This window comes from Silurus aristotelis (assembly GCF_946808225.1).
Source record: "Silurus aristotelis genome assembly, chromosome: 10".
NCBI lineage: Eukaryota > Metazoa > Chordata > Actinopteri > Siluriformes > Siluridae > Silurus > Silurus aristotelis.
The window spans coordinates 5,587,227-5,609,646 of record NC_139583.1 but is presented as its reverse complement, the minus strand read 5'-3'; the positions used below and the strand labels follow the sequence as shown (position 1 = coordinate 5,609,646).

General features: G+C 37.5%; 1 protein-coding gene across 1 annotated transcript in view; it reads left to right on the top strand.

Annotated features, from left to right (window-relative positions):
* clmpb (CXADR like membrane protein b) overlaps positions 1-22,420 on the top strand; it is an 87,918-nt gene that overhangs the window by 52,328 nt on the left and 13,170 nt on the right. Inside the window, exons 2-3 of the mRNA XM_083552472.1 lie at positions 17,723-17,880; positions 20,969-21,164. Of these exons, the coding sequence (XP_083408598.1) occupies positions 17,723-17,880; positions 20,969-21,164 (354 nt within the window). The remainder of the gene's footprint in view (positions 1-17,722; positions 17,881-20,968; positions 21,165-22,420) is intronic.

The following is a 22,420-nucleotide window of genomic DNA, read 5'->3' as shown; positions in this document are numbered from 1 at the left end:
GTCTTGTGGGTGCAAAAGCAAGCGTTCCAGAGCAAACAGTCCTCTCGGACCACAAGCATGTGGCAGCCATAGTTCACTCTGGGAAAACAAAACCTCCGCTTTCTGTTTGTTTAACGTCCTTCAGGAGTTACGAAGGCCAAGGCAGAAACGTTTCTCAACCCATAGCAAAAAAAAAAAAAAAAAAAAAAGGAATGAAAGAAAGAAAACAGGCCAGAATTGCTCAAGCTGTTACAGAGAGTGAACTTTCATCTGGTAATGAATAACAAGTAACAATTCCAGCTACTTTTTCTCAAGTGTCAAGTGTAAATCATTCTGTAATTGCCTGCACAGCTTATACGCTAGTACATGCTACAACATAGATTTTAATATGACTGCCACTGCTCCCTTTACGGTGCATGACGCCAGTGTTGACGGAGGCGTTCCATTTTTTTTCAGCGCGCTCTCAAAAAAATGTGCATTTTGTCCCCGTTTTTCCTGCCAACATTGCTGCGTTAGCTTTCCACCCCTTTGGCCTACTTTTGACTGCATTTCTCTTAAATCTGCAATGCGAGGTGACAGCATCAGAGCATCGAAGCACTCTACCAAATTAATGAAGCTCACCAAGATTGCAAAGGAGCATCACTGATGGGAAAAAAAAGAATGAAAAGACATATTTATAGGGCTTAAAGTAGATGACAAGAGCCAAAAAAACACATCGGCCTGTTCAGGACACCCGAGACTTGGCCTCGCCTTCTAATCAGCCTTTAGGGATAGAAATATGGGTCTGCCTTGCCCGTCACTCCAATGCTTCATTCATCTGGTTTCAATCTCGGAAAAGAGGATGGGAACTGTTTCACTGGAAATAAAAACACTTTTACACAAGTCCTTTTCAGGGAAAGGTGGATAGAGTCATGTATTTATGAATAGAAGTCAAGACTGGAGTGAAATACACTGCAGTTACTTGGTAAAATGTGGTTTGTATTTATAACCATGATTTCTTTTTTTTTTTTTTTATATATATATATATATATATATATATATATATATATATATATATATATATATATATATATATATATATATATATATATATATATGGCTTTCATTTCCTCAAAAACAACACTTTTGTTCACTTTCAAAAGGGAATAAACGTAAAAAAGGAAACTGAACCAATAATCCATAGAACCCCGGTAAGCAGTTCTGAGTCTAGATCATAAATAGAGAACGTTTTTCGAAGCAATTTTCTGGAAGGGAACTTCTCCATTCTAAGCTTATTCATCGAAATATAAAGGATGACCCAAGAAGGACAATCTAAAGAATACTTTACTGGTGATCCTTATTTTTTGTACTGTTGTAGATACGATTCTTGAATTCTTTATTTTTTTTTTTACAACATTTCCTTGAAACCATTTCCAAAAGGAAAGCCCTCCATTTAAGTTTATTTATACCACATGCCAGATTGTAGGCCTACAAACTAAACACAGCCCACAGCCTCCTTTCTTTAGTACACAAAAACTTGAAAAAAAATAAAAATACTGAATCAATCTGTAGTGCATTCCTGCTAAAAATGAATAAATAAATAAATAAATTAATAAATAAATAAATAAATAATAATAATAAGGCAGACTAGAATTTGCAGCAGACACTGTAGTGCAATGTTCCCATTCCACTGAACAGAGCATGTGAACTTAAATCACATCTCTCAGATGCTGGTTTACTTCAATGTTTGATGCTTGCATAGTTTAATGGAACATGGAAGCTCAGTGCTTAACGCTTAAAGAGCTGCAACTCTTGGGCCCTTGAGCAAGGCCCTTAACTCTCTGTGCTCCAGGGGACTGTATTGTGTCTGACCCAAAAGAATGTTGCTGTAATGTACATCTGACAAATAAAAAGCAAATGTATAATGCATTTTTAGTGTAGAGATCTATAAACACTGCAACCCCTTTTAGCAAACATAATCATGTGTGAGATCTTCAAATCTTCTTCTTCCCATTATATGTTTTTACTATTTAGTAAACAGACATATGTGAAAATTGAGCAGTTTAATAAATACACAATACCGACAAGTTTTTTTAATTTACACATGGTTCTTCTGTTACCACAACATTGCAAAAACAATTGTGTACGATCTCTTTGGATGTGGAAGTGTTCATTTTTCCTTGACTTGATCTAGGAGACCCAAACCTTTTCCAGCATGACAATATCTGTATACCCAAAACCAGCTCTATGAAGATAGGCTTTAAATAAGTTGGATTTTCAGTGACCTGCTATAGAGCTCTGACCTCAACTCTACTGAACTCTACTTTGGGATGAATGTGAATGCTGACTGCACCCCAGGCCTCCTCACCTCACCGTAAAGTGGCTGACCTCACCGTATGTGGCTGAATAAACACAAATCTCCACACACACACTTTAAAATCCAGTGGAGCATCTTCCCAGATGAGTGGAGGTTATTATATCAGTAAACGAGGACTAAATGTGAAATGGGATGTTCAAAAAAGCACATATGTATCTTCTGAGAATTATACTGATCTGCATTCATTTCCTGATTTCAACACTAATGCTTTAATAATGACCCTCAGGTTATATAATAAATATATAATAAAGTCTTAGGTAATTTTATAAAATGTTTAACGCAACCTTAACATAAGAATTACAATTTTTAAGGTTATGCTCTATTATAAATAAAATGATACAGATTTATTTCAAGTTTCTTCTTTAACAAAATAGAGAGGGATTTGCAGGGCAGATGGTGAGATGGTGAGATGCTTCACTGCTTTAATGGCAACTGCCCATAAGTTTTGGCTTTTGACTGCCCCTCCTGGTCTAATCGCTGTCACATCGCTCGCCTGTATGAGCCTTAAACACCTCAAACCATTGCTCAGCTGGGAATCTGGGAACGGTTCTCCGGCCAGTGTGACTTTCTGACCACATATTTTTGTCCATGTGTGGTCACGCATAGTCCAGCTGGCTTCTTTCAGGTGACCTTTTTTCTGCTTAGATGGACGATTGAAATGCTCGAGCCAGACGAGCGGCACTAATATGTCAACACGGCACTCTCTGCAAATTAGCGGGGAGGGGAATGCGCATTCCGTCTGTTTCTAATTAGCCAGTAAAATGTGCAGCAGGGAAGCTGCCTGGTTGTGTTGTTATAGCGTTTCAATCCCTCGCTGACAGAGGCCATCATTCCATTGCTGACTGTCTCAGCATTATCTGGAATGAAACCCACTGCCCTGAACAGCTGTGGATTGCTTTTATGATGGTTAAAAATATCTGTTATTTTGCGAGTAGCATTTCTAATAGAGATTTAATGCAAATAAGTCACAATATCTTTTAACCGGTTTCGTTCTCTGATATCTGCACTCCAAAATTTGCATTTATTTTTGTAGTTTTTTGTATTTCTTTTTGTACATATACATACAGCAGGGGTCAACATGGTGACCCCTGCTGGTAAACTCCAGAGAGAAATAGTTGTGAGAAACAGTTGTGAAAGGAAGGAGGAAGACAGTGAACAATGACGTTCTTGGTCGGCTACTGTTTAGATACAAGTCGTTGTAATGCGTTGAGTCTGGGTAAAGGGAGAGTTTACTAACTCCAGTTACAACAGAAATCATATAAGCACAGACAGGTTTCCAAAACTCATGCCTTTTTATTTTTCTTGGCAACAGCGTTACGGGTTAGTCAAAGAAACTTAGAAATGAGCATCAGAAAATAAAAAGGACATATTCCTCAGTCTTGCACACATGCAGTAATAGCGGAAAAATGGCTATTCCCAAAATACCGCTCCGCTCTTAAAGGAAGCGCGACATATTTCACCCGTTACACCGTGTAACAGACACTGTCTTTTATTAAAGCCTGTGTAAAGTTCATTAGTTTCAGTGTAGACCTATTTATGTTCAAAATAAAAATTCAGTGGGTGCGGCTTATATATGGGTGCGCTTTATAGTCCGGAAATTACGGTATTAATAATAACATATGATAAAAGGTAAATTGAGCAAATTTGTTATTTCAGATCAAACTGACAACTGTGTGTATCAAACTGGTAGCCCTTCACATTAATCGGTACCCAAGAAGTAGCTCTCAGTTTTAAAAAGGTTGGTGACCCCTGATATACAGGAAGTATGAGATCTTATAACTTTGTTTCTTGTACATGTGTAAAATTCTCAGTTTACTTTAAACTATTTTTTATTTTGATTAGTGCATCTTTAAATATAAGAAAATAACAGAAGTAAACATTGGCAAGCAATGTATATCTTCCTGTATATTTTGAATGACAGGTGTTTTGCCCAATGATCAGTAAGTGTTTCATTCGCAAACTATACCTACCTTTTCCAGTTGAGCTCCCACCTCCTGTTACAATGAGCCAAAATTGATCCTTTAAAGCTACATTTCATTGTAATGATCATGTGATTATCAGAGACGATCTTCATATAATTACTGTATGTTACAGTGATGCTAAATGCTGGTCTATAGCTCTGATTTTGGCACAACAAAATATAATAATCCTGACCACTCAATCATTTCTGTCCAGTGGTGTGATCAACTATACATTTCTCCTACATCATACATCGCCTCTGAATCTTGGGGTTTATTTTCTACTATCCTTCTTTTTATATTCGATGTGGAAGGAAGCAGAACATGAATGTAAATTGCTTATGATTGTGGTTTATTTTGCTTTTGCACTGCAAATCTGTGAAGCGTGAAAGTGCAGAAACAAACATTAGAGAAAAGCAGAAGACTGGACTGTGGAGAGTTCTCTGAACAAAAAAATCTCATTTTTATTTATTTTTGATTTCTCCTGTCAATCATGGTTGCATCCACATTCTCTCTGAAATCCCATCACACTAGACATGATTTCTGTGATGCTTATGGCCACTACTTTCCTCTGAAACTCAAACATCCGCTTCTATGAAAAAAGGTCAAGCTGAAACACTGCACACTGAACGTGGCCAAACTTGCTGACGCTCTTTATGGATACGTTTGTGTGGTTGAAACCTGAGCATTTTTTTTTTTTTTCTTTTTCGTATAAGAATTCCACAATTTCCTGACATTTTCTGAGAAGAGAAAACGTCTGCCAGGGAAAAAAAAAGATTACCGTTAACAGTAAAAGAAATTACTGGAAGCTTTTTTTTTTTTTTTTTTTTTTTTTAAACAGAGCATTCAATTTAAATACGTTGTGATCCAATGCTGTGGAGGAGTGATTGGATCTGGGATTTGATTTAGATTTTTCTTCAGGGCACAATTACACGTTCACACACACACACACACACACACACACACACACACACACACACACCCACACACACACACACACACACACACACACACACACACACACACACACACACACACCTCAAAATTGATTCCACTGTGGTTCGAAATGACTAACATGTAGGAACTGACCTAGCTAGCCTTTGTGAGTGTGTGTGTGTGTGTGTGTGTGTGTGTGTGTGTGTGTGTGTGTGTGTGTGTGTGTGTGTGTGTGTGCGTGTGCCATATTTCATTGCAACATACCCCCACCCTTTCACACCCACATTTAAGTTAACAGCTTGCCAAAACAAACAGTAACTCAGACAGAGAGCTCTTGTCTGGAACCAGACGATCGAACCTGCAGCCTTTCTGCTACATATTTCTCATTTTGTCCCGAGTTTCTAGTTGACAGCGTATTTATAGACACGTAGCTCGGTTCGGCATGGAGTTTGCTGAAGAGGTCAGATATAAATGGAAATTTGGGCTTTCTGTTTTGTTTTTTATTCCAGCCAGACCAATATATTTAGCATCAGCGCACCAGCAGAAGCCAAGCCTCTGTGACTCTGTGACTCTGGGACTATGTCTACCCGGATGCTGGAGCCACAGCTCTGGGATTTGCCACGCGAGTTGAAGTCTCATGACAGAGCTCTGCTTGTGGTGGCAGCTGCTCAAATGCTCTACGATCTGAGTGTCTGTCAGCCAATTAGCCACTTGGAACTGCAACATCTGAAGATTCATAGACGTAATTAAAATTTTAAATGTCAGACATAAAAAAAAAAGGAAGAACAAGAAAAGAAAAACTAATCAGCATTGAGTAAAATTATGGGCTGTGTGTGTGTGTGTGTGTGTGTGTGTGTGTGTGTGTGTGTGTGTGTGTGTGTGTGTGTGTGTGTGTGTGTGTATGTGTCACCCGGCCTTTAAAGTGCTTTTCCATTTTGTCATTGAGTCTGTGAGGAGAGTTTACGAGGTAAAACAGTGAGAAAGAAAGAAAGAAAGAAAGAAAGAAAGAAAGAAAGAAAGAAAGAAAGAAAGAAAGAAAGAAAGAAAGAAAGAAAGAAAGAAAGAAAGAAAGAAAGAAAGGAAGAAAGTAAGTGGTATTTAGGAAGGGCCACATGGTTATTTTTAACATGCTGAACTTTTTTCTGTACCTTTTTTTTACACGTTTTAATGAAATCATATACTCGAAACTAGTTTTCTCATTTATTTTAGACTTTTGTTCTTTTTTTTTGTTAGGAGTTATGAATTTAATTTGTTATTCGTTGCAAAGGTTTGCAGGATATTGTAGCTTGGAATGTGAAATAATACTTTAAATCATGCAATAAATAATAATTTTTTTATTACAAGTTTTCATGATTCTTTCAGGGATTCAGGACACCGCGAAAGAACACAAACTTTAGGTTAGTGTTTTGTAAGTTTGTTGATATCTAGAATTGGATGGATGGATGGATGGATGGATGTGACTGCAAAAATATTTCTAGATATTAAAACATGACCCCCCCGAACCCCCCAAGAAAATATATTGTTGCTAAAAATTCAATTCAGATAAAGTATTTTGCAGCACCACAATGCAAATTAACATGGAATGACCCTTGTGATGTTTCAGTGGAAAGAGTGAAAATAGTTTTTCTTGTACTAGTTAGATTTTTTTGTGAATTTATGGATTCTGTGATCTTTTCCAGATCACCCATATCTTCATCTGGAATTAATAAGATGTTATCCCACTCTCGCACATATCACATTATTTATTAACGATATGATGGTGTGCATTGTTTGTTAAAAAAAATTTCATCTTTTGATTAATGTTTTGTTTAATTAGTTTTTATTCTCTCATGTATCGGTCATCTTTCCTACTCTGACTTTGCCATTCCCCAGAAGCATCTTGTCTATAAATCTGTCCAGCTGCTCGGCTGATGTCATTGTCATGGTGTACTGGCTTTACTGTCAACACCACGGAATGAGTGGCATGTCAGCCGGTGGAGCAACTTTAACACGCTTTCCAGGCTGTGCTGTGAAATGCTTGGGGATGTTCATGTTTGTAATAAAAGCAGTGAGGACACACACCTTAATTATTCACACCACTGGGCCATTAGTGCTGAAGCTTCTACACGGCCGTGAGCTATAAACCATGCACTCCATCTCGCCTTCTTCTCATGCTGTCACTCTTTTACTGTAACACTCGCTGCCTTCTGTATTTATTCTTTTACTATTTATCCCTCTCACACACACACACACACACACACACACACACACACACACACACACACACACACACACAAACACACACACACACGAATATATGTACAGAAATGGGTGTGTGATGTAACTATAGCATGAATATATATATATATATATATATATATATATATATATATATATATATATATATATATATATATATGTATATATACGTATATTCTCCTTTTTCTTAGCTTATATTCTCTCTATATATATTAAAGTTTCAGAGTTTCTGTATAATTTAAATATTCAAATTTGCAGCCAAATAACCTTGATGTTGGAGGATGCTCTGCATAAATGCATCATTAATGAGATCTTTTATTTAGATTTATTTTTTGTTTTATGTAAAGCATACTAATTACATTCATAAACAATAATGATGATTTTAACAGCCCTTTGTTTCAGTGCAAGAATCTCTAATGATGTTCAAGCATGTTTCCGTAATATCCTGTGCAAAGCATGTACAGTAGAGTGGAAGCCGTTTGGGATTTGGCCCTGTGTTAGAGTGTAAAAAAAAAATTGCCTTGAAAACTTCTTTCATTTTGTTTTTAATTTTGCATGATGTTGTTCTGGGCGTCTTGAAGACCATGGCACAGTTTTGCTTTTGTCCCCTTAACAAGATCTTAAATGTTTTTGATGAATTTCGATGTTTTATTTATTTGCACCCTACTACTTAAACTGGATTTGAATTAAACTGCATATATTCTGAATAAAACTTCATGCTTCTGTAAAGTATTAATCAGAGATAGAGTGTTGTGATGAATCCTGACGTCAAGCAGAGCTACTGTTACCTCCGCAGAGTGAAGTGCTCTAATATAACAGCACACCCCCGTGTTTTGCAGAAGACAAGTATATTTATGTATTCATATTTTAATGTCATGATGCGTTTCCTATTGTACAAAGCATTGCTGCAATGCTCAGGATGATTTAATTGCTCCGTCTAGACACACTTCAGGGAAAATGGGAGGTCAAACTCAATGTGACATGGGTGTAATGTTATCCGGTCTCAATACCAAAAGATAAACAGCATAGTCATGGTAATCAGCTCTCATTCCAATGAACAGTTCTGTTGTTGACACAACAAACCATCTAAAGTCTGTCATGAAACAGCTGATTCTCAATTAATAATGAATTATTTTTTTTTTTTAGCAATATGCTAAATATTAATAGAATCCATGTGTCAGATTCAGTTAAGTAACTTCCTATATGAACCATAGACCGATCTCAAATTGGCCGGACCAAAAAAAAATCCATTAAGGAGAGCAATAAAGCATTAACGGCTCTTCTTGGGTTTTTAAAAGCCAATTAAAGTATGGAGACGGATGATCCACTGTGGCGACCCCTAATGGGAGCAGCCGAAAGAAGAAGAAGACGAAACATTATCCGAAAGGAACATTCTGAACTGAAACGAAACCGAACTACATTCAAAGATTCAATCATTTATTGTCATGTGTACAGGAAATAGAGGGAACATGGAAGCTTAGTGGTTAAGGCATTGGACGTTGGCTACGTCTACACTAATCCGGATAAATTAGAAAACGGCGTTTACGCCTAAAAAACGCTCCACCTCCACACTATCGGTTCCAGTCATTTCCCAAAAGAAGCTCAATCATAATGAAACATATGAAAACACTTATGTCCCTGTACTGTGCATGAGCAAAACGTTAGACGATTCGAACTGCGTCATTTCCGCCAGCTGTTTATTTACTTTATGGCTCTTTGAAACGTTACAGCAACAACTAAAATCGTCATCGTTTTCGAAAGCTCTCTGTTTTCACAGTTCACACTGCGATGCGATAAGGGAATTTTATATTTTATCCACTTTCTCAATGTGGACGGAGGGTAACGTATTAATGTGTAAATAGCCTTTTGGATCCGAAGGTCATGAGTTTAAATCCCAGCTACACCAAGCTGCCACTCCTGGACCCTTGAGCAAGACCGTTAACCCCATAGCAGCTCAGTAGTATGTATGAGATAAATGTCGCTCTGAATAAGGGTGTCTGCCAAATGCCATAAATGTAAATGATCCGTAACACTAGACAATACAATTTTTACTCCGTGATTCCTCCCAGCAAACTCTGACATCATTTATAAAGGACTGAAGGAAAAAACGCAAGACATAAAAAATGTACAAAATCACAGCAGTATAAAAAAAATAATACTGTATGTGTGTATATGCAGTGTACAAGGTATACATAGAAGACATGCATGTTAAAAATCCTGCAGAGGTATACTTAGTAGTAGTGCATGTTTTATTCACGTTGGTGACAGTGTGTGTGTGTGTGTGTGTGTGTGTGTGTGTGTGTGTGTGTGTGTGTGTGTGTCTCTAAGTGTGCTGTAGATATGTACTGTACATTTACACTGTGGAGACTTATTATGTCAAAAAGAGTACACATAATATGTATGTCCATGTAAGTAACAAGACTTGATGTGTGTGTGTGTTAGTGTGTACACTGTCTGGAAACATGCACAGCTCCTGTCAGTATGCTAACCTTTCCCTGCTATGAGTGTAATAAAGAGAGCTTAGCTTGTAAATCGGTGTCATGCGCTGAAGCGGAGCGGTGACTGTCCTCCATCATTGCTCCATCACACATCAGTGAGAGTGCCTTAGCCTTCCATTAATCCATTAGGGAAAGAAGGAGAAATAAAAAGTAGGGCAATTTTAGTTCAATTCCTTTAGAAGGTTTATATGAATGAACAAGTGGCAAGAGAGGTGAGAGAAAAGGAAGAAAAAATGAAGGACACTCTGAAGACTTTGTAATATACCAAACTTTGTCTCTTCTGCCACACCACTTTCTTTATTAAATATTATTAATGCTAACGTCGATGCAGCCTCTAGCCAATGACATCATGTCTGCGAGGATTATTGAAATGTTTCTCATTACACACAGTGCTGGATGTTAATGCTGTAAATAGTAAATGGTCGCTCTGACTTCCATTTAGCCTTGAGTGAAATGTTTGAGCTTGCCCTGCATACAGGATTTGAAGGAACAGGCGTATTAATAGCCGTGAAATATATTATATTCTTGCAGTGGCATTTTTCCTCACATGAGAGAGGTATAAAGATTTAAAATTTTTCCCAACAGAATGTCAGTGAGCCAATACGTGACAAACGCCGGCCTTTCACACAATCCTTATATACAGTACTATAACCATATACAATACTGTATACAGGATACTTTTCACACATACACTCAATCACATATGCTTTAACAGTATATTACAGCATTTATGTATTATAGGTGTTTATACCGTGGAGTTCTCCATTCTGATTGGTTAGAAGATGTTGAGTAATTGTGTAGAAAAGCAGGTCTAACAATACGGCCGAGTGCATGGTTTACAATATATCAGAGGTGTTTTTGAGACATTCTGGTACAATCAATGAATTCAATTTCATTCAAGATAGTAGATAATTTGATCTAAAAAACAGAAATATGAAAAAAAAAATCGAAATATGACTGTAAAGACTGCAAAACAATGTAGACATTTTCTTTTTTACATTTTCTTTTTAAAGACTAAATATAACTAAAATTTGCTAAGTATTTGCTCTTGTATTAATCTGTTTAATATTGTAAATTAAGTATTTAACTAAATAACCAAGGTGTCTGATGGAAATTTATGAGATTGGAAGCAGAAACAGAGCTCCAAAGACGTTCCAAATGCACGCTTTCCACAGAAACTCTCATTTCAAATGTTATATCGCATATAACATATTTAATAATGAAGAACATTATTACATATACATATTGTCACATATGCATTACATTGAAATTAATTTCTTGCATATCCCAGCAATGTTTTAGGAAGCAGGAGGTCAGAAAGAAGGACCAGCTATGATACAACACCCCTGGAGCACAGTGGTTTAAGCGCTTTGATTAAGGGTCCAGGAGAGGAGCATAGGCAATACAAGGGCTTGAACACCAATTTTCCGATTACTAATCCAGAGCCTTTACTATTGAACTACCACCTCCTACTAAATGTAGCTATCTAACATATATTGTACGTTGCTTGTTGCAGTCCAGAACTATACGAAATGAAACTTCACAAGTGCAAATCTTGCATGCCCGGTACAAAGATCAGGATCATGTCACCAGGGTGCGATCTATCGATTTGACAATCAGAAGTCACAGTCTGTATCATAGAGTTCATGTGCAACTGTATTAGATACTCTTCTAAAAGCCATAAATATGAGGATGGAGTAGGATGTAAATAAAAAAAAAAAACTCTGGATAACTACATTAGTGGCAATAGCGAAACATAAACAAAATATTGACGAACTTTTGTTTCTGCTAGCTCCTTTTCCGCACAAGCCTGGACTCTAATAAAAGAAGAACATATTTTATTCTTTTTAAGTTGTTCATTAGAGAATCTTCCTTCTATATGTTGTACAGTGAATTACAAAACTCAGGCAAAAATCTAGTTGCATTTATTTACACCATACTCTAGGTGAGGTAACTGCTCCAGCAAGTTTCTCATTTTTTAGAGACTGTGTGTTGTGAGAGAAAGTGTCTACATAGAGAGGATGGTGATGGTGGTGATGAAGAGCAAGCTGGTAAATCGAGTACAGTGGGATGGAGAGATGCTCTATAATAAGATTGTAGGAGGGATTTATTGCAGCGCAATTTCCCCTAGGCACTTAAATAGAAACTATGTCCCTCTTTTTAGCTCTCTCTCTCTCTCTCTCTCTCTCTCTCTCTCTCTCTCTCTCTCTCTCTCTCTCTCTCTCTCTCTTTATACACTCACTCACTCTATCTATTGCAGACAATTTTCTCTTTTTCTTCATTATTTGACTCCTTAGAGTTGTTATTCTCTCAAGCTCAGAGCCAAATACAGTTTGGCTAAGCATTGAAGGTGTGGCAGATACATGTACAGGTCACTGGAGAGGGCAAACAGACAAAGAAAAAAGAGGAGGAAAAGGAAAGGCATATGGAATTACTCATACACTCACAAGGTTAAAGAAACCTGAAAATATGCAAAACATGCTTTTTTTTTTTTTAACTCAATCAATCATGTGGCCACATGTGAATAAACCTGCTTGGATGTACACACAAAATGCAGAGCCAAGCCAAATGCGTCAGTCCACAAGTGTATGTGTGTGTGTGTGTGTGTGTGAACAGCCCTTCACTTGACAGGCCATGCATACACACATGCAAAGCATTACACCTCCCCTTCCCTACACACCCCTCTGTTTGCTACGATTTATCAGCCTGGACATTAGATTTCTCCCAGTGGATGACTTAATGAAAGATTTCATTCCAAATTAACACTGTGGTTCAGGGTTTTTTTTTTTTTTTTTTTTTATATGCAGGCGTAACATGTTATGCTTTGCGTGTAGCCTGCCTGTGTAGGGGTGTGTGGGTTTTTTCTCCACTTTAGTAAAAGTTTTTGTGCTGGTGTGAATGGAAGACTGCATCTACATAATTTTATTGATAGAGCCTCATTTACTTTATAGTATTTGTTTATTATCAGTGATGTTTGGCATATTTGGTCTAATTTTTTATGATATATAGTGATCATGTATGAGGGAAGTGGTTGCTCAGTGGACTCTGGGTATCATCAAGCTGCCACTTTTGAGCCCTCGAGCAAGGTCCTTTAACCTCTGTGCTTCATGGATGCTGTATCATGGCTGGTACCAGAAAAAATCTCACTGTGCTGTAATGTCTGTGACAAGTAGCTGCATCTGTTCTCCATATACACTCATAAACAACTCGAAAAAAGCATTTAATGGTAAGTTGGGAAGTAGTAGCTCAGTGGTTGAGGCTCTGGTTTACTGATTGGGAGGTTGAGGATTTAAACCCTGCTATCATCAAGTTGCTATTATTAGGGCCCTTAAGCAAAGCTCTTAACCTTTTCTGTTCCAGGGGCACTGTAACATTTCTGACCCCAGCTTCCTAAATCACCGGGACATGTGAAGAAATAACAACAAGTATTCTAATGAAATAAATATAAAAATGTTATATCTTGTTTGGCGTTTCCTAAATGTATAAGAACTGCTTGTAAAAGCATTTGTATCCAGTGATGGATGAGGAGAAATAGCTAATAGCTCAACAGTGTAACCAATTGCGTTGTGCAATGCATATTATAGGACTCATTCGTAATTTTAATTTTTTTTTCCAAGTACATAATGTTTTTTGGGCTGCCAAACATTAGTTCAGACATTCAGACTTGATAGCAATGACGAGGCAAGACCGAACAATGGTAGTGAATGTGTCATGGTTTAAAATGCCTCTGATAATTAAGCTCAAACAAGTTCAAGTTCAAGTTTATTTCTATAGCACGTTTCACAATGGACATTGTCTCAAAGCAGTTTTATAGAACTTAAGAATGAAAGTGAATGATGCGTGTTTATCCCTGATGATGAAGCCTGGGGCGACTGTGGCAAGAAAAAACTCCTTTAGATGGACCTTGAGAGAAACCAGATTTAAATGGGAAATCCATCCTCATCTGGGTGATATCAAGAGTGTGATTATAAATCTTAAAAACAATACAAAACACCACAGAGTGGAAACTACCATGAGCACCAGAGTGTGTGATTATGATTAAAGTCCTTTCTACAGTCACACGCAACATCTTTTTTTGTAGAGACATACTGAATCATGACTTCAAATCTAAATCAGGTTATTGATAACATATACATTGACCCCAGAAAATCGACCACGTGACATATTTTTTGCGTGTTCTTTGTCTCATTTTACCAATCGAGCCTTTAAACAGGTGACATCTATTCGATTTCTAAGTCAAATGGATTGAAAGGATCACTGAGGTATCAATTGGTGTACCAGTGGTGAAGTAAATTCATTACTATGACCTTTGCCAAGATGAGTCAGAACGATGACAGAAATCGAGCAATCAGGTACACAGAGCACTTTGGTTCTTCAGAAATCACCTAGCTCAATGATTGAAACCCGTATTAGTAACACATAGTGCGTAAAATAAATGTGGGTCCATGAGGAGCATTAAAAAGGCATGAGCAGAACTGAATGCAGAGGAAGCTCCTCTTCGCTGCAGTCTGCTGAGTCATTCTTTTCACTCAGCTCCGTGCTGGTAAAGACAGCGAGGGAGGGGAAAAGGGACGTGTCTCTTAATGTGACGCATAAAACACTGATATCACCTTAATGTGACGTACGATAACAAGCTTGGGATGCAGAGCTCCACGGGTTCTCTTTAGATATACAGCCCTGCTTTGGATGAACATTTAGAATCCTGGACACGCTTTAATGCGTGGTGAAAAAGACTGGTTTAAATAGTCTATTACATAAGATGTATTTTATTGGCTCAGATAATATTCGAGTTAAAATATTGGTCTCTGCGGTATGGAGTATCTTGTCCAGACTAGAGCACTATTTTTGTAGAATATACAACAATAAATGCTACGTAATACTTACTAATAATGCTAATATTGTTTTGTGAATGTGCAATATGCTTATGCAAATATTAGGACATAAGACACATGGATGAATGTAGATTATATGAGATTAGGATCAAACCCAGGATCCTGGAGGTGTACATATTTATGCAAGTAATGAAAAGAGGGAAAATAAGCCTCCCATTTAAATCTATACACTTATAGGGCCCATTTCATTCAGTTTTAATAAACAAACTGGATGAATCTAGCAGGGTTAATATTATTGTGTTTATGTGCACAGTCTATTATTAAAAGCCTCTTTTGTTGCGTAATTGCTGTTGGTAATCACCTACTTTTGCTAATTAAACTTATTTCCTGTTGTCTAGGACCAAAATAAATTACTCAGTCCAATGCCGAAAGCCTCATTATTGACTTTTTTGCCCTAGCATACTAATTCTTATGCTCTGATTGGTGTTTTTTTACACATTGACATGCAAAGAGCGTAAAGCTCAAACCCAATTAATCCTTCGCCAACCTGTCACAACATCTCTACCACACATATGCTAGAACGTCAATCAATATCAATAGTGCCATCACAAAAATATCATCGATTTTGTGTAGAGAAAATGCACAACAGCACAACACACCTCTCTTGGCAATATTTCAAACGCTATTGTGTTACTGTGGCTAGGCTGTCCTGAAGATTAAGTGCTGTACTTATGCTAATAGCAGAGCTCCAGAAATATCTGCTGAATCTGCACGAAAGCGCTCAAAACCATGGTGCTCTGCTTGCACTTTTCTTTCTCTGTTCATCAGGTGGGGAAACTCAGGTACCCTTTCTGCTCCTGAGGGAGTACCAACACTGTACCACCTGTCAGGTTACCTCACAGGCGCTAATAAATTGCTAATAAATAACAAGCATCCCTGTAGTCAGCCTTGAGCTAGTTCCTGTAACATTACTCATGCTAGCATGAGTCAAACTTGATTTTAACTGCTGAAAATTGTTGAAATGTGAAGTAAAAAACAATTCATTTCGAGAATATAATTATGTTCATGTGAAGAAACACTCTCGGATACATTGTAGGCTAGGTATTTTTTTCGAGACAGTAGCACTAGTCCCAGAAAATGTCCTAAATCACCTGGGAGTAAGAGTCCATAAAAATATTCATTAAAAGTGTTGATCTGTATTATTGTAACAGTCCATCATTATAAATATAAAAATAAAACTGCTTCGTTTTTTATCTTTTGAGTCACTTTGTACCTTATCCAGAAGACCTAGCTAGCTTTCTCTGATTTATGAGCCTGATGGCATTTTTTGATCTTGATAGACTCGCTGGTGTTCGTCTTTAATAACTCTTAACTATGACAGCGACATCAGATTTGACTCTGACCTCCTGCTGTGCACAGCAGGAAGCAAGTCGTTTCATGAATACAAAAATTCTTTGCATTTTCAGGTTTTCTTTTTTCTTTTTTTTTTTAAATAAAACAAGAACAAAAAACAAGAACTTGATGTGTCCCACTTTACAGAAAAATGCTAATCATTTAAGACTATGCTATGTTTAATTTATATATTTATTTATTGCTTTAAAGAAACATGATTAATGCCATATAATTTTTAGGCCTAAATGAAGAAATGTGTGCATGAATTATAAATGTTAAAATTATTAAATGTTATAAATGTTAAAATGAGATTGATTATTTTAATTGACTTTTCACTTAACATTTTACAAGTATCATTGAAAAAATATATATGATATTTATATATATAAAATATATAATATTTTATATATAAAATTAAATTATTAAATGCGAAATAAGACTGATGCTGTATCAAACGTTTGATCTAGATGACAAAAGGAAAAAGTATAGTATTTAGTAACTGTGTTTGGGGAACAAATATCCGAACGTTTTCAGTATATTACTGTACATAAAAAAAATACAAATGCTCTTAAACATGGCACTTGAATTTCTAATTGAATCAAATAACTAAAGTACTTGCATTTAAATGAAACTGGTCTGTGTATGACACTGAAATAGCAAAAAGGGTATCTGACTTTAATCAAAAGTGTAAAAACTAAAAGTGTGTGGTGGTCCCTCAGTGATTTATGCTTTGATCTTTGAAACAGAAGGTCATGAGTTCAAATCCAAGAACCACAAAGCTACCATTATGGGGTGCTTGCGCAAGGCTCTTTACCTTTAACTACCTTCACCCTGGATAAAGACGTCTGCTAAATGCCGTGAAAGTAAAGTAGTGATCTGTGAGAACTTTGTCTAAATAATTGATGCATTAATTCTCCTGCATATTATACGTTTTTAAAAGGGAATTTTCTGCAGTTACAGGCATTCAGAGAAAGAACCCTTACTTTACATACTTTAAACCAGAATCATGGGATTAACCGTGACCTTTGTGACTGTCCATCACTGGAAGCTTTAGTATCAAATCCCACAGTTTGATGTGCTTCAATAAGATCAATGATTAAAGTGACATCTGCAGCACGATACTGGTTGATATTTTGGCAAATCGAGGGGTACATGGTCGATTATATGATTTTTGTTCTCAATCTAATGTGAGTCAGAGTGTTGCTTGGGATAAGATCATCAGCAAGAAACATTATATGCTTGAATTTCTTTTACCTCTACAGTGAAGGAGCATTTTGCTTGCAGGCGTATGTCCAGTTGTCCTCAAGGACAAGTCAATACCGTGTTTTTCAGACTGATCACCTTTCTATCCCGATTGAACTAGTGCCTTCCAACATGACTTTACCTCAGTGAATGTAGCTACCCACTATATTTGCGTGGTCCTAGGGTTTAACACTTACATATTCTTGAATTGTGTATGTCTTTCTAAAAACTTGAGTTGTGTTCCAAGTATTAAGTGTCCTTAGCATCCCTTTATGTGTGTGATTTGTGTAGTGCTGCTCAGTGTGCTCGCTGCCGAAGCTCAGACAGAAATGAAGAAGGTTGTTGGGGACAACACGACGCTGCCGTGCCATCACCAGTTCCGGCAGTCAAACGGACAGACGCTGGACATCGAGTGGATCCTGCAGAAACCCAACATGAAACAGCGTGTGGTAAATCCAAAGCTTTATTCCTTAATATATTCCTGTTTTCTTTTAGCATTAATTCTTCTGGGTCTGTAATTGAATTCTGACAGATTTTTCATTCTGCTTAGTCAGGAGGCATTGATTTAATTTTAAGAACAGCAGCTCTGAAAGTAGTTCCGGCTGTAAGTGAGTCACTGGTTTATACAAACATGCTCGGGTCAAATTTTTGTGATTTAATAAAACAAAATTTTGTAACAACTCATTCAGCTTGTGTCACAATCTAAAATTAAGATGCTGTTGATATGGAACACATTACGTTTAACTTTTCTGAAAGGTGTCTTCATTTTCAGTGAAATCTTTGCATGTGTTTTTTAAAATAATGATGCACCTTTTTCAATTATTGAAATCATTAACAATGGCAAAAGAAATTTAGTATATGAGAAATAAAACACCTCAAGGGATAGAGTTGATGAAAAGAATCAATGACAAGCTGGATAGATTATCTCCACACACTATCCCTTTTTCCTCCAACCTGACAACCCTTACCACTTCACATTTCCTTATTTTTATTCATGTCCTCTTTCCTCTTTTTCATTCTTTCATATTTCTTACTCAGTTTATCGCACTTGCTTTATCTGCCAGCACACAGTTGTTTTTCCACAGAGTTTTGCTTTGCTTTGCTTTCTTTCTTTCTTTTTTTAACACCTTGTTTAGCATCCTCCATTAGAACACTTGCCTCGCTTTTTTTTCTCAGTCATCTTGCAACAGGCCAAATCTGCTTTCTTCATGGCTTCACAAACAAACCTGATGAGAGATCCACCTGGAGCCATATGGCTGTCAAACAAATGCCTGCATGTTTGTCCGCTCCGTCTCGCCCCCCCTGTCTATCTCACAGATCCCGATTACACTCCAAATCTATTTGGAGCAGCATTTTTAATTGGATAAAATAATGACTTTAAGAGCGGCTAATGTAATATTTGCTTATCAGATTCCAGAGGCAGTTAAATCATGTTTTGGTGTCAGTGCTGGAGCTGTAATGCTGCTGAACAAGCCTAATAAGCGTGTCACTAAGAACATTATCATTTCAAATGAAATTAAACATCGGATAAGACACACTATTCTCTGCAGCGTTCGGCGAATCGCTTTGCGTGCATGTAAAATAAATCATCTCTTGCCGTTCACATCTGGTGGGTATCGAGATACAATCTGGGGGATGAAAATTATAAGAATTTGGATAGAGCTGTGAGCCTGCATTAACGCCTCTGGGTTTTTGGAGACGGCTCACATTTAATGCATCATGTAAATAGAAGAGAACATTAAAGCGCCATTATTTAAAATAGTGTCTGAATGTTTGATTAGGAATGAGGTAGAGACAGTGATGGGATGAAAAAAATCATCCTCTGAGTTGTGTAAGAGAAAACTCGTCAGGAAACCCTACTGAGCACCATGAGAATTGAGATGAAGGAAAGTGTCTTCTCTTTCAAGTGGCTTAACTATTTAAGCATTGCTTATAATTTTTTTTTGTTGCTTCTAAGGCTTATTATTCAGTAATGCCTACTGTATGAATTATTCAATAACTACAGTGAATGTGAAAACAATGGTGATTAACTCACGTTAAAGTGTGATGTCAGTTTGATGCATCTGCTTTATGTACATATTTCCTATATGTGTACAGGTTTTCTGTAGGTGCACAGGTTCTTTTTGTGTGCATATGCTTTCTATATGTGCATGTGTTTTAGTTATGTGCATGTATTTTCTTTATTTGCACAGGTTTTAAGTAAGTTGCTTGGGTTTACTGCATGTGCACTGATTCTCTCTGTGTGCACAGATTTTCTGTTTGTGCATGTTTTTCTTTTTATGTGCACCTATTTCCCCTCTACGTGCACTTGTTTCCTGTATGTGCGCTGATTCCCAGTATGTGCACAGGTTTTCTGTATGTGCACTGATTCCCAGTATGTGCACAGGTTTTCTGTATGTGCACTGATTCCCAGTATGTGCACAGGTTTTCTGTATGTGCACTGATTCGCAGTATGTGCACTTGTTTCCTGTATGTGCGCTGATTCCCAGTATGTGCACAGGTTTTCTGTATGTGCACTGATTCCCAGTATGTGCACAGGTTTTCTGTATGTGCACTGATTCCCAGTATGTGCACAGGTTTTCTGTATGTGCACTGATTCGCAGTATGTGCACTTGTTTCCTGTATGTGCGCTGATTCCCAGTATGTGCACAGGTTTTCTGTATGTGCACTGATTCCCAGTATGTGCACAGGTTTTCTGTATGTGCACTGATTCCCAGTATGTGCACAGGTTTTCTGTATGTGCACTGATTCGCAGTATGTGCACTTGTTTCCTGTATGTGCGCTGATTCCCAGTATGTGCACAGGTTTTCTGTATGTGCACTGATTCCCAGTATGTGCACAGGTTTTCTGTATGTGCACTGATTCCCAGTATGTGCACAGGTTTTCTGTATGTGCACAGGTTTTCTGTATGTGCACAGGTTTTCTGTATGTGCACTAATTGCCTCTATGTGCACAGGTTTTCTGTATGTGCACTAATTGCCTCTATGTGCACAGGTTTTCTGTATGTGCACTAATTGCCTCTATGTGCACAGGTTTTCTGTATGTGCACTAATTGCCTCTATGTGCACAGGTTTTCTGTATGTGCATGTGTTTGTTTTATGATTATTATTATTATATTAAATAAGATTATTGCGATTAATGGGACATTGGTTCCTACAAGGCACAGTACATTTTGTTATTGATTTTAATCAAAGTTTAAGTTAATATTTGTATTTATTGTCACATTTTGTTTAAATAATAATATAATGAATTATAATAAGGTCATTGGAAGGTCCTCTTAAGGATAGTAAGATGTGTTTGTGTTAAAACAAAGTTTGAGTACTCACATTTTCTGACTATACCTGTACACTATATACACTATATCTATCTATGTGTATGTGTTGGTGTGTATTTGCTTTGAGTTAATAGACTTTGCCTATTCCTCTTTTAAAAACTCTCAGAATCTATTTGTCTCATCTCTCTCTCTCTCTCTCTCTCTCTCTCTCTCTCTCTCTCTCTCTCTCTCTCTCTCTCTCTCTCTCTCTCTGTCTCTTTCAGATTATCACGTTTTTCAACAACGAGGTCTACACCAACGATAACCAAGCAAGCCGCCTGTCCTTCGCCGGAGACTACCTGAACGGAGACGCCTCACTTCTTATCAATGATCTGCAGCTGAGCGACTCGGGCGAGTACAACTGCAAAGTGAAGACAGGAGGGAAGTACCTTTGGAGCCAGGTCAATCTCGTGGTCCTGGGTAAGAGCACCTCCCACTGCGCCTGGCTTCCAGGAAGCATCTCTTTTCAGGCCTCATTTCCTCCTAACAGACCACCTTCAATTTGATTCCTGCTTCTGATGATTTGATTTCGCTGCTCTCCACATTGTTATTGCTTGTCTCGCGACGTCGTGCAGAAGGGATGATTATTCGGGGGGCTTTTTGTTTGTTTTATCAAAGTTGTCCACAATGACCTGGGTGAGTCTCTTTGTAGCTCAGTATAATGAAACTTTTTTAGATGTGTGTTTGCCTGGGACACTGTTAGATGTCCATTTTTTAACAAAAATAAATGCATCATCTTATCAATATATAATAATTTTATCCTAAATACACCATGTAGACAAAAGACAATTAACCATAAGATCCCACATCCCATTTCACATTTAGTGCCTATTTGGGTATTTGAACATCTGACCTTTTCAGCTATATGTGGTTCGTCCCCAAACTGTTACCGCATAGTTGAAGTTACACAATTGCAAAGGATGTCTCTGGATTTGGTAGCATTACATCTTCACTCTACTTAAACTAGAAAACTCAAACCTGTTCCAGCATGACAATGCCCCTGTGTACAAAGCCAGCTCCATGAAGATATGCTTTAAATGGATTATAGTGAAAGATCTTGAGTGGTCTGCAACAGAGCTCTGACCTCAACCTTATTGAACAACTCTGGGATGAATTGGAAAGCTAACCCCAGGCCTCCTCATCTCACCTACATGAGTACCTGATTTTACTTATACCCTTGTGGTGAAATGAGCACAAATCTCCACAAGTACTCTTCAAAATCTAGTTGAACATCTTCCCAGAAGAGTGGAGGTTATTATAAGATTAAATGGGACTAAATATGGAATGGCATGTTCAAAAAGCATTCTTTCAATGTATCAAAGTTTAGGTGACTGCTTTTTTTTTTACCGGATATTATTGTAAATCAGTGGATGGAGAAATAGATAAGGTTTTAGAGACCGAGTTAAAAGGAGCCCACGCCTGTATGAGGCACAGAGATGCTTCTTCTGCGAGTATTTTAGCAGATCTGGTTTGCATTAAGTGGCACATGTTGTTGCGAGGACATCTCTGACCGAACAGGCGGGAACGCCGTAGGATCGGAAACCGTGACAGCTTCGGGTTGCAGCAGAGAGCTGCGAGGTGGGACGTGTCTTGCTTCGTGGTGAATATTTTACTGTAATGTTATTTTGTAAACCTTGTTACAAACAAATTATCGTGAGCTAATGGCGATTACAGAG